This window comes from Sinohyriopsis cumingii, chromosome 5, assembly GCF_028554795.1.
Source record: "Sinohyriopsis cumingii isolate HCF-2022 chromosome 5, ASM2855479v2, whole genome shotgun sequence".
Taxonomy (NCBI): domain Eukaryota; kingdom Metazoa; phylum Mollusca; class Bivalvia; order Unionida; family Unionidae; genus Sinohyriopsis; species Sinohyriopsis cumingii.
Genome location: NC_142965.1, coordinates 91,245,298 through 91,259,244, shown reverse-complemented (window position 1 = coordinate 91,259,244; position 13,947 = coordinate 91,245,298). Strand labels below are relative to the sequence as shown.

At 34.2% G+C, this 13,947-nt stretch overlaps 1 protein-coding gene across 1 annotated transcript in view; it reads right to left on the bottom strand.

The window, feature by feature from the left end:
• The window catches only part of LOC149799748 (mediator of RNA polymerase II transcription subunit 4-like), a 34,093-nt gene extending 22,592 nt beyond the window's left edge, over nt 1-11,501 (bottom strand). Inside the window, exon 1 of the mRNA XM_089959123.1 lies at nt 11,421-11,501. Coding sequence (XP_089815249.1) covers nt 11,421-11,485 — 65 coding nt within the window. The 5' untranslated portion in view covers nt 11,486-11,501. The remainder of the gene's footprint in view (nt 1-11,420) is intronic.
• Nucleotides 11,502-13,947: the final 2,446 nt, after the last annotated feature.

The window sequence follows — 13,947 nt, the reverse complement described above, 5'->3', positions numbered from 1 at the left end:
ACATTTCAAGAAATTGAAGATAATATCATTTCTTCCTTTCAACTAGTGAATGCTGAAGACATCTCTGATATTCTTTGACAAGATTTTCAAATTAGCTGTTGCAGTGGACATCTGGATGTCAGATTGGCACCAATTTACGTTCAGGACCAAGCAGACATCATCAAATATCTTTGTGAATACCCTATGTCAATATCATTATCCATTCAGGGGTGAGTAGTGACATCAAGGTTTTCACACTATCTGTCACTATTTCCGTATAGGACCAACTAGGCATCAAAAGAAATCTATTGGTGAAAACCCCATGTTGGTATAGTGATTGATACATTTGTGAGGGGTAGTGATAACAATATTTTCAAGATGGCCACCATGGTGGCTGTTTTGAGGGTCAGTTTGCCTCATTTTCATTCAGGACCAACTTAACACGATAGAATGTCTTCATGCCATAATAACTTTATGTTTAAGTAGGGTAGAGTTAAGATCTTCCAGATGACAATGAGGTGGCCATACTGGATGTCAAATCAGCACCATTTTACTTAGAAACATGACATTATATGTTGTCTTCTGCTGGAACCCCCATATAGATATGAATTTCCAAAGTGTCCATAATGGATATTAGATTGCCATACTGGTGGTCAGATCAGCATAATTTTCATTTATGACCAATTATGCTTCATAAAAAGTCTTTTAGTGAAAACCAGATGCTGATATGAAAAAGTGGTCATATAAGACGGGTGGCCTTTACAGAGGGTGACTATATCTGTGAGATGTGTATGTTCATTTGTATGTAATATGAAAGCTATATGTAACTTCAAAACATTTAAAATCTTCATTTAAAAGTAGCATTAATTATTAAAATGTTCTTCTTGTCTTAAGGAAAGACTTATTTCAAGTTTACATATTATAATAATTCTTATTCTTAAGTGTGAAATGCATGTGGGGTATTTCTGGCATGTGCATTGCATGATGATTAAAAAATGTCATTTAAATCTTGGTACATATATTGCTTGGAATTTAAAATAATTCTCTTTCCATTTACTCTATTTTCCCACTGCTGCAGAATATTCTTCCTGAGTGTTATGATATTATTTTTGTCTACTCAGCATAACATTTTTGGCAAGAACTCTCGCCATTGTCAAGTCAAATGATTTTACTTTTTCTTCTAAGTTTCTCAATTTATATGACATGTTAAAGGTTTGTATTAATTTATTCCTATGTTGCCAATTGTACAATATTGCAATTTAATTATGCAGACAAAACTTTTGCAGAGCAGATAAAATGCATTGTTTATAAAGAAAGATACATGTACTGTCATGTGATTTTTCCAGCATTTGTCTGGTACCCAGTTTTGTTGCTGTGTTAGCTTATGCTGACCATGACATGATCTTGACAATTACTTCTGGTTGTAATCATCAAAGGAAAATAAAATATGCTATGTGAAGCCCAAAACTTATCAAAACAAGTTGACCCCATTTCCTGCAAATGTTGGAATTAATGATACAGTATTAACCTTAGTGGTACATGTACTTTAGCCAATACTTCTTTCAGTAATGAAAACCTGACATAAGGAAACAAACAATAGTAAAGGTAAGAAGATAATTTACCTTACTCTACGAATTAAATTCTGGTTCTGGACACATATTAAAATAACATGTGACTGCTTGTGAGGGGTAAATTTTACATTTTTGCACTAATATGTTGGATGCTGGTCATCTCAGAGGGCGACCTTTCTTGTGTGGTATTTTTTAGCACAAACTAACCATTTCCAAGGCATTCGGGCCATAAAAATTGGGTGGTCATTGCCATTAGTCAGGAGTAAGTTCATGAGAGGGACAACTGCATGATATTTTGTGTAAAAGAAGCAATAATAAAGATTTTTAAGATGGCTGCTTTGATGGCAATAGAATCAAGTTGATATCCCGCTATTTGAATTATAATTCAGAAACTCTGCAGCTGTTCTTTGTAGCCATATCAACAAGGGGCTAGTCATGCACAGGGTAATTTCATGCTAGGGTTTTCTGTTTAAATTTTATGGTGTGTCCATTTGTCTGGATGAGCATTAAAAATTAATATATAAAAAATAATATATTAATGCTTTATCAACCGATTGTATAAATAATTCAAATATAACACACGATACCAATTTTTTCTATCATCCCTGGCTAGTGCAAAGACTAAACCAGCATTAAAGATCACAGAAACAGTAAGGTTAAAACTGGTACAAACGATAACAGCTACTGCATGAGTAATTATCATGGATTTTCTTTATTATATGTGCAAGAAGTGGTAGCATCAAGTATCATTTAAGTGATAAGGCTTGGAACTGATGACAATTTTTATGTAATAAAGTCTTAATGCTTAACAAGAAACAAAAAACCGGAGTAATGCCAACGCTGTTAATCTTAGGATATAATTTCTTTAATGAAATTATTATGTCTGAGAACATTCAGCCATAGTGTCTATTTGCTGGGTCAGTGTGTACCAAATTTTGTAAAGACTATTTGCACGGATGTCATGTGCCCACAAGAGAAAAGACTATCTGCATGGTGACCAGTCATTGCATTAAGAACAGGTTCAAAATATTCTGAATGATGTAAACGCAGCTACACATGACAAATACCCATTTACTGGACAACAATACACTGTATAATAGGAAATTATTCCATACAATCTTTTTTATATGGTAGCTGTGTGTTAAATTTTACAAAGACTATTCACATAGCTAATGTTCGCTAACAATAATCATAGTGACCAGTGTCTGGCTCACAATTTGGATTATAATAATTATAATATAGTGTGCAAAGAATTAGAATCTAGTCAGCGAATTAGTGGTTTTCTCAAAAGAAAATCATTTTGATAATTCAATTTTACTTTAACAGTCCACATTTTTTCCCCCAACTGACTGTCATAACATAAAGAAATATTATCTTCCAACATATCACTCTTTGTATGTCAAGTGAAAATAATCTGACCTGTCATGAAACAGATTCAGGATGAAATTAATCTCATGGCTTTTTTTAATTTATATGTTTAGTTCTTGTGTATGCTTTCTTTTCTTGAATTAAGAAAGAATTATGCAACTCAGATTTACTGTGCAAATGTATATTTCTTAAGACTATACTTAGTTACTTTGAATTAAAAATAAATTATGTTGCTGATTTACTGTGCAACTGTACACAGAACACAACAGAACATAATCAGCTTCCATTCCTTAAGAAAAATATATTAATAATGAAGAAAGTGTTTAGATAGCTTCATTTCATTCAAGATTCTTATCATCCTTTAAACCGATTCTGGTATTCCCCGCTTCCATCACATTCCATGCAACTGAAACGTAGGCCAATGGAACTTGAAAACAGGTCCATTTGTTTTACTGAAAATTTGAATATATCAGAAAAAAGACATCAGAGTAAGTAAAGTCTGACTAAAACATTAAGACTGTGATTCATAGAAAAGCATCAATATGGACTGCCAAGTGTGAGATATTCCTGAAAACTTGAATTTTCATTCCGATGTTAATCGACATTGAAACAAGCAACACAATGCCCTTATTTTGGCAGTAAGACCTCAACCCCCAAAACATAACTCTCAGGGTCAATGGCTTACAATGTATGACTAGGACAAGTGCATGAAATTTTGTTTACCTGAGCCTGGCGTACACAAAAAGAAACATTTTTATCACAACTTTTACACACTAAGTCGACCTGCACAGGCAATAATCCAAACAATACTGTTTCGTAGTAAAGGAAAATAGACTAGGCAGGTAACCTGATTAAAAAGTATGTGGCCGAATAGTCCTACAGTGTAAGACATAGCATATGTTGTTGTTTTAGTGCTATGTCCGACTATCCAAATAATGGCCTTGTATATCGTGTTCTGATGTCATTGACATCAGAATGAGTAATCAAAGTTTCAGGACCGTCTTGCACACTTGGGAGCCTATATCGACACTCTTCCACTAATTTATGTGTAATTAATATACTTACTGTGCTGTCTTTATCCTGGCAGGATGAAAATATGATACTAGCAAATGAACGCATTTTCATGTTCTGTTGACATACATTAGCATTTGTTGCAATGCAGCAGTAGTTGAGGTATGCCAAAGTTAAGTTCAGGTAGGTTCATTTTGGGAATGTTTCTTGAACGAAACATTGCTTACAGTTCCAACAGACATAATATATTTTTATTCCTTTTGTTAAAAAATAATATATCAATTGTAGGGACGGCAAAGGGTAAGGGGAGATAACCAAAGCAAACATACCAAAATATGTACGAAACTTTTTCGTATGGAAATGTGTGAAAATCCGAATGGGTGGGTACACACTATGGCAATTTAACTAATAGCTACATATTGTCATGTTTCCGAAAGGTGCCAAATATTTTCTGAAGTCTCTGGAGCATACGTAATGACACTTTTTCCTAAAAAGCTCGCAGTGCGGATAATACAAATGACCTTAAAAGAGAAGAAATATTAATGAAAATAATTTCTGGACCGATTACGCAGTTCTATTCAAGATATTAATAATTATTATTCATTTCTTATACTGAACAGAGAAAAAACTGTTTCAATCGTCCACTTAATGAAGTGCGATTATTAATTTTTGTATGACCCTGTTAGATGCAATTCTTCAGCCTCATTTTCATTTCACCATGTATTATGGATTGATGTGAACATGCAAATATTAGAAGCTGAAAATCACTCTGTACACAAAATATGATAGACAGTTATTTAATTAATAATAATAAATAAAGTACTGATTTAGAACAATTTCTTTTATGTTTATCTTCTGTTGAGCTGTTTTATTCTGCAAGCTATAAATATATAAAAAGGTCACTCGATGACTTGCATGTCAATTTGTGACAATTACGTAATAATTTGTCTTGTACAGTTTTAATCTGGGATAAATTATCTTGGTAGTAAGCAAAATTGTGTTTCAAATCTATTTCTTTTCAGGCATTTAACAAATCTTGTACATCCATGATGATGGAGTCCAGTAAAGACATTAGAACTTTAAATGTTCTGACAGCTATTGACATCTTTCATAAAAGATAATCAGAGACAACTATTAAACAGTATTTAATAAACATGTCTGCAGAAACAGCTAACCTTGATTCATCATCTATTAATAAACAAGCTCTAACTGCAAAGCTGTATCGATACAAGAATAAACTTAAAGTGAAACGAGGGTTGGCAAAGAATTAATTTGAAAATGAAGTATTTTCAGTACCAGTTAATAATGTGACAGCAGCTATTGTTCCAAGTGGAAAAGTTTATGAAGAGGAACTTTCATCCTGCAAGCAAACATGTACAAGTTTAGCAACTGAATTGTCACAGTTCAAACAACAGTCAGAACAATAAATAGAGTCATTGAAGGCACAAAAAAACTGTTTAAATTAGAGAAACTATAGAAAAACATCAGCATGAGATTTTTAGTCCTAAAAGGTCTGTCTCAAGAATTAAAAACTCAATCAAAGATATTCAAATCAAAGAACCAACAACTATCCTCTCAAATGAAAAAGATAATAAATGATAAAGACAAATTGCTTCAGAAATTCCATTTCGTTGTTAAAGAGAAACAAGATGCTCGTTATGAAAACACTCTACTGAGGAGAACCTAGAAATACACTGGACATTTTTAGGAACATATTAGATGACATTTCAATAATAATAATAATACAATCCTTAGGAATACTATTCTATGCAACATAAGAGATCTTATGTCTGACAGGGGGCCCTGAGTGGCCGAGTGGTCTAAAGCGCTCTCTGTTACGGATCACTGCCATCTCACCTCTGTCTGCGTGGGTTAAAGTCTCGGATTTGGCTAATGTGGGCATGTGAGAAAGCTTGCCAGTAGCTTCTCATGGGTCGGTGGTTCTTTCTGGGGTTTTCCCAGGTTCTTCCTCCACCATTAATACTGGCCGCCATGTATAGCCTATCGTGTGCTGAACAATGGCATTAAACCCTACAACAACAACATGTCTGACAGAGCCCAAACAAATTTAGCTTTTACAGAAATGTTAGCGCAACATAGGAGAGATGTCATACTTATGTTTTCACATAAATGGAATGACATGACAGAGAGCAAACAGACAGCCACAGTTATAGTTAATAATTTTTTCTGTGGAATACATTTACTTGTAAATTTTGCTGAATGCCTTTCTCCCATTCGTTCCCTGTTTGAAAAAATAGAGCAGGATCCATCTTCATCAGACACTTTAGATGAGGAAGAGGCATCATCTGGTGAACTATTTAGCTCTGATGCTAAAACAATCTCTTTTCTACATTTCTGTGGAAAATGCTTTGCTCGTGGAGTGGATTAGAAAAGTGGTTGCTATAGTGCATTTAGAACATTTTGCCAGTCTCAAAATGAGAAATGCATGTTTGTTAATTTTCAAGGAAATAGATTTAATGTTATATTTTAATGGGTCAAATAGCCTTTTACCACCATCAGAGGATCAAGCAGTTTTTTTAAACTGTACATGGAATATGTAACAGACTTCAAAAACTGACGTTATCGCTTGTGAAAAAGCCATACATAATTGCCAGCTGTAAGGTTCTGGAGCTCATATCAAAGTTAATAACAGCCCATTAATGAAGACTGATTGAAACTAATGTTCATGTTTTAGACTTGAACAACAGTTATCATGCGCTGCTAGCCTTCTCTGACAGAGCTAGTCAAGAATCTACAGATTTCATTAATGGTAATGACCACCCATCTGAAAGTAGTCTAATTGAAAAAGACGAAATTTATGCCAAACTTGTTCAGCCCTGTGATGGCATTGATGACAATGCATGTGCTCTTTCACAAATGGGTTTCAAAGGACTTGGAAGTGTTCTCAGAAAGGCTATGAAAGAACAGCTGCCTGGGGGAAGTTACTTTCAGCCAACAGATGCAATCAGAGAACACACCCAGTCAGTTATACCACATAACAAAGTTCCTGAGCGTGTTTTTGGAATACTTGACTTCTTTCTCCATTACAGACCAAATGCCACCACCATCTCTAACAAGGCCTTTCTTATGTTTGTATTTAATAAAACTTCAGATTGGCTGGAGTCACTTCCAATAACGGAAAAAGATACAAGGCTATCAGAATGTAGAAAAGAAGGTAGACAAATACAAGCCAAATATAAAGAAAGGCTGAAAGAAATTGAGGCAAAACGAAAAGAGACATTGCAAAATAAACAACTTGCTCTAGAAAAGAAAAATAAAGCACACAAATGCAATCCTTTATTATGGATTGTGGCAAAGACCAGATGATGTTTAGAACATCCCTGCAGCGCTAAAAATTACAGAGAAAAGAAAGGCACTAACATCACAAATATGATTCAGGCAGAGAGTCTTAAAACAGACTGTAAAAGATAAAGAACTGTACAAAATGAGCGAAAAGGGTAAGGCATACTCAATGGAAAAACTGAAAAATAACCTCATTCAGTTAATTAAAGATGCCACAGATAGCCCAAGTGAGGAATCGCCTGTACGTAAAATGCCATTACTTGTCGGAAAGAAGGTTATTCATACCTTCAATGAGGGCAAGTGGCCTGGGCATGTATTGTGTAGTAGCGGGATTTCCTGAATTTTACAACATTGTATATGATTGTGATTTGCAGGATACAAGTTCCCTAAATGCGATCTGCACTTACACTCTCAAATTGGATTACAGAAACGACCATCTGGAAACTGTTCCAGAGGCATAGTGTAATTACAGCTATTACTGTTACTGCTAAGCTTGTTCTTTCACAACAAAATAGCCAAGTTATGAGTGAAGTCTTTTACTCATATTGTAAGAAACAAGTTACATTTTCCTTTTTACACTTCAAAAATATAGGTGCTTAATTTTGCATGTAAAATAATCCACACTGATATGATCTATAGGAACGGGAAAACAATGGCTATAATCATCAATTCATAGTATAATCCTATCAGTAAGACAACCAGTTTAAATGTATAATGTATACAATTTTTTGTATAATGTCCTTCTGACGTTATGTAATTTACTGCGTAAAAATGTCTGTGGGTACCTGTATAAAAAATGACATGACTCAATCAATCTTACACATATCCTTTTCAAATAAACTTTATTATTCATCTTAAAGATGCTATTACCATAATATCTGTTTTCAAGCTGCTTATAACAAACATCTCAAAAACCATTGCCGTCCCTATCAATTAAACCCGATTTCGGCATTCCTGGCTTTCATCGCTTTCCAGCCAACCAAAATGCAGGCCAACGAAACTTGAAAGCAGCTTGATACTCTGATGGTGGTAAAAGGCTATTTTACCCATTAAAAAGATTAGGCGCTATACAAAGTCCTCATTATTATTATTTCCTCCAGTACCAGCCAAACTCCGGCCACCAAACAGAAGCTTGTTACAGAAGCCAGAGTCATAACATCAGATGATTTTTGTAAGAAGATAGAAGTGAAGGATAAAGAGAAGAAAACTTGAAGTTGAGAGAAGAAAAGAGGAATGAGAAAAGGAAGAAGGAAAAAGAAGCAGAAAAGACAAAGAAATCAAAATTGATAGAAACAAAGAGAAAGTCACTGGAGGTAAGAAACAGCAGGAAAAATAACAATGTTTGCAGAAGCTGTAATCAAGAGGAGCCACTACTAGCAGACATGAAAGACGAAGGTATTCTCTGGATAGAATGTGACAACTGTAGCATGTGGTACCATCAGGTCTGCATGGGCATTGAAGATGCTGATGAATCCTACTTCATCTGTGAAAACTGTACTGTGTAAAAATGTGAAGTGGTAATTATTTATTTTATTAAAATTTTGTTAATGTTTGCTTAGCAATGTTTGTACCTGACTTGTTGATTTTGTTGCTAGTTTTCCAGTGTCTATTTCTTTGATAAATATTATTTATCCAATTTATAAATTGACTTGTTATTTTTGTTATTACTTGTTAGCAAATTGGGAAAAGAAAGGAAATCATAAATAAATATCGAAGCATGGAATAGTATGTAACAAATCAAAAGGCAATAATATTAATAATAATAATAACAGTATGTGGAGGTCTAGCCTCATAAATCAACAGAATTACAATGGAACATTTCCAAATATAATGGATTAAGTATAAATATATGCAAAAATCTAGCATAATAAATGTTAGCAATGCATAATTATAATATATTTTATTCTTTAATTAGAAATGTTCATTATTTTGTAAATGCAAATTTAGAGCAACATTTCAAAACACTCCTAAAAGGTACCATAAGTGATTATATGACTTAAATGTGAAATAATAATATCTTCTTGTTTAAAAAATTACTGTTACTGAATGATGGGAAGGATTTCCTATGGGATTTTATTATCAATGCTTGATACATGATGGTGATCTAAGATCTAGTTAATTATTTTCATGCAACATCTCATTTCGTGCCCAAAAACCTTAAACTTTACCCAACTATGCCATGGTCAAAAGCGCATGCGCAATGACTGTATTGTGCTATTATGATAGAGAATTGTCAATGCTGCAGAGAAAACGAGTTTATGTGCAATTTTAAAATATAATTTGTTAAATCATCAAGTGAGCAAGTAGGTAACACTTATATTTACACAAATTTCTTGAAATTTATAATATGTCTGAATATATTCAATAGATATAGCGTTGGCCGTTACTGGTCCTAAGTCTGACGCCATAGGCTGAATTCGACAGCAACATATTATCCCTGTTACTAAGTTAATATTATAGTGTGTTTCAAATTTTCATTATGTTTTAGGTTCGTAATATGGCCAGGTTTGTGGTCGTAAGAAATGGATTTCATATCGGTATTTTGAAGACTGAACGGATCAAAAACATACACTGCTGTCGTGCATTTCTGTGCATCTAAGGTTTTTGTTTCCAATATTGAAGCAAAAACATACAGAATTCGAGCAATTGACAAAAATAAAATACAGCAATGCTTACCATTTGAAAAGATGCAATGGTCACCAGAATATTCTGTTCAAAATAATATTAATTTTGGACACAGAGGATACCACCCCCATTTTCCTGACTCGCGATATGTCGGCCTATTCTGCGCATAGCTTTGAAAAGATGTCATTTGGGCTAGAGAAATGAAATATATTATTTTGGACTGTTTCTGTCAGCAGTTCAGTCGAGTAATTAGGTCAGGTTTATAGCTAGTTTTACAAAATTCAATGTAAAAATGCTAATAAAGGCAAGAGGTATTAAGCAAACTAAACCGATGTTGTAAAAAAGTTAGTAAAGTTCAACATTTTATGAAAAATAAGCTATTACGTGGAAGAGAAACAACAATGAATAGGATGTAATGTGAGTACAATGTCTTGTTGATGGGAAAAAATTACTACAATTTAGAAACAGACTATACACCGAGGAATGTGTTGATAATTTATATTGTAGCGGTAAGTTGACACGTTGGGTAGCAGACGATTTTGTACGTGTTGGACAACTTCTTGCAAAATTGGAAACTTGGATTGAAATACAGTTTTGTTGTTGTTGTTGTTATAGGGTTTAACGCCATTTTTCAGCACAAGATAGGCTATACATGGCAGCCAGTAATAATGGTGGAGGAAGAACCCAGGAAAACCCCAGAAAGAACCACCGACCCACGAGAACCTACCGGCAAGCTTTCTCACATATCCACATTGGCCGAGCCCGAGACTCGAACACAAGCAGAAGAGGTGAGATGGCAGTGATCCGTGACAGAGAGCGCTTTAGACCACGCGGCCACTCGGGGCCCCGAAATACAGTTTTGTTGTAAGGTACACATTTCCATCTTTTATATAATGTATTTATTTGTATTATTCTAAAAGATGCATAGTAAATCAAATTTTCTGGGTTACAGGTTCAAGAAGGTCATGGAGTGGGTCTTCACGTTGCCATTTAGAAATATTTTTATGTGCATTTCGAGTCTAAATGTGGGTTATATTTGTACACTTTATGAATATCACTTTTCTTAATTAATATACGATTGTTCTTTCTGGATACAAATTTGATTTTTGACCCAAAATAGCACGTGATCCAATGTTTACCGAAATAACGTATCGTTGCGCAGAATTATCCGACGCGCAGAATTGGCCGACATGGCGGTGTAACAGGATTGGCCGTCACTGGTCCTATGCCAGTAGTTTTTAATTTGTAGAAAAGCGTCGTTATTTATGTTGTCAGTTGTGTGAAATATCCTGAAAATCTGACGTTCGTAACGATGTTAGTCGACATCAAAACATGCTACGCAGCGCCGTTAGTACGGCTGTAAGACCCTGACGCACACAACATAAATATCGGCGTCGAGGTCTTACATGTAGGACTACTGTAGTGGCCGAACAAAAATATGAACCTGCAAATTCATTTTCACAAAAACTTAACGTCTTTTCACATATAAGCAAAATGTTCTTCTCTAACGGAAACTATCTGATTAACAGATAATTGCATTCAATGTTTTAATGCAACAAACACCTCGCAACTATTTCAACATCTTCGATTAGTGATAGGAACTTCTGCCTAGTGCTGATCTGCGCCATTGTTGTTGTTGATGTTAATGATATCCCCTCTAGTTGTTTTTGGAGCACCCTGATCAACTTGGTAGCTATATGCTAGAACATTTTTTTTGGTTCGTTTTAAAGCATTCGAGTTAAAAGTTAATTTAAAGTATACTATTATTAAACTATTATAAATTGTATAATAAAAGGCTATTAATTCTCCTTTGTAAATTATAATAATAATAATAATATTAACGTGGACTTTGTACATTGCCCTTAATCGTTAGAAGCTCTTTGTAATATTAGCTAAGACATTGACACATAAACAACGACAAGATTACAAAAAACAAACACCATGAAATTACAAAACAAAAATATGCTGTCAATAATTAAGGAAGAAAACATTACTAAGTCTTTAAAAATTAAATATACTTTTACATCATTTTCAAGAGACATATATAAACTACATTAGGTATATTATAGATACAAAAAGTGCAGAGACAACAGTGTAAAAACGTTGTTAAGTCAGGAAGAAAAACCTAAGTTAATCACTTTTACATATTATTTTGCATCAAACGTATGAAAGCAATTTGTTTTCAGTCTAATATTAGATTGTAAGCAGCGTATGAAGAAGAAAATAAATAGAAAAAAGACAAAAATTATCCCTAAGAGAGTATCAGCTCCCTGATGGGTTTTATTGACCTGAATTTGTTGTATTATTTTGAGGAAATAATCCGCTACTCAAACCATTCCTTGCAGAATTTTAAAACTAAAATGCGTTTCTTTGCAATATAGAAATCAGAAAGACGGTAAAGCTTCAAAATTTCAATCAGACCTTTGAAAATTAAATTATCTTTTGTTTCATCTTTGCACACACACACACACACACACACACACACACACACACTGCTAAAATTGCTGAAACACCATGAAAAACTAATCCGATCAGCGAGCTTCCAGACGTTATGACCTTTCTGAAGCGAAAGTAAATCAAGAGATGAAGATTTTGATTCATTATATATGACATTTTGGAAATGAGTGCTTCTAGTTTTAATAGGAATTTAAGGAATTACAGTGTGTCTCTTTCAACTTTCAAACAAAAGACAAAAAAAAAAACAGCAAAAAAACCCCCACATGAAATTGGCATTAAGAAAGCTCAGCTTCAGGAGGAAGGGATGGAAATGCTAAGTAGCGGAAAGGAGAGACGTATGCACAGAGAGAGAGAGAGAGAGAGAGAGAGAGAGAGTAGGCCTTTAACCGAAAATAATAATGGTAAAAATAGACACAATGAAATCGGACCATATCTAAATCTATAAAGATCCCAAAAGATCAATAATTAAACATCGGAGAAAAGTGAAAAAGAAACAATGTATTTAAACAAATGTACAAATTGATTAAGCAACCATGTGGAGGATGTATAAAACGTGCCCGGAGGGGTGTGGGGGTATGTGCGACTGTCTAAAGAAGTCTGAATGCAGATAAACCTATACAAACTTTCGCTGGCTGTCATAGCATTTTTGGAAGGAAGGTGCCATAATGAAAGGGTTGTATAATGGAAAACAAAATGCTAAATATCTTCTAAAGGAAAACTTCTGGTAACTGCTTGTGACAAACTATTGTATTAAATGTAAAGTTTGCAGAAAAAGAGGCTCTTATCAAAGTTTTTTTTTCTTCTTTCTTTTCAGCAGTTTTGTTAGGGACAATCTCTCTATTTCCTTCCCGTAATCATCAACTTTCACTATGCACAGAATTTGCCATACTATGAAAATAGTACTTTTCCGCACTTGAAACACTGTTTAGAACTAAACATACTAATTCAACTCCTATAGTAAACCTATGGCAGCACTACGATATTCAAAATTCGATTGATTCGTTTTCTAATTGGTCATGATCAAACCTACCCGCAGCATATACTCATCCTTGATATAAGCTCTGCGTGGTGAAAACGAGATGTCCCGCGGCAACGATATTGTTGTCGTCTTCATGCGCATGAAATGCTTTAGATATACTGTACCTAACGAACCAGGCGCTAGTCTTAAGTCAAGTTTATACAAATACTAAATTTACATCAACAGTATCTTGTCACCTTTTTTCGCAAAATCTTAATTATTAATTAATTATGGGCTATATATACTTTATGCTATGGTCACCCATTACTAGATTGGTCCATAGTTGTGCACTTAATGAATACCTCGAGTCCAATAGTCTACATGTATATCGGCCAATCGACATAATGTCAGTCGGTAGAAATTGAATTTAAGTCGTGAGAGTGACTGTAAATTATAGATTCAATGTGGATATAATTAGGTTTTAGATGAACAAGTAAACGTCTTAGCAGTATCTAACAGCAGCTTTATGACTTTTCTTTTAATTTTATATAACCAATCATTTCTTGTCTCTTGTAGTGATAGGTGATAGAACCTAGCGTAGCAGATTAGGATGCGTGTTTGTGTTTGTGTGTGAGAGAGAGAGAGATTCGGATTTTTAACGTAGCTTTAACAATT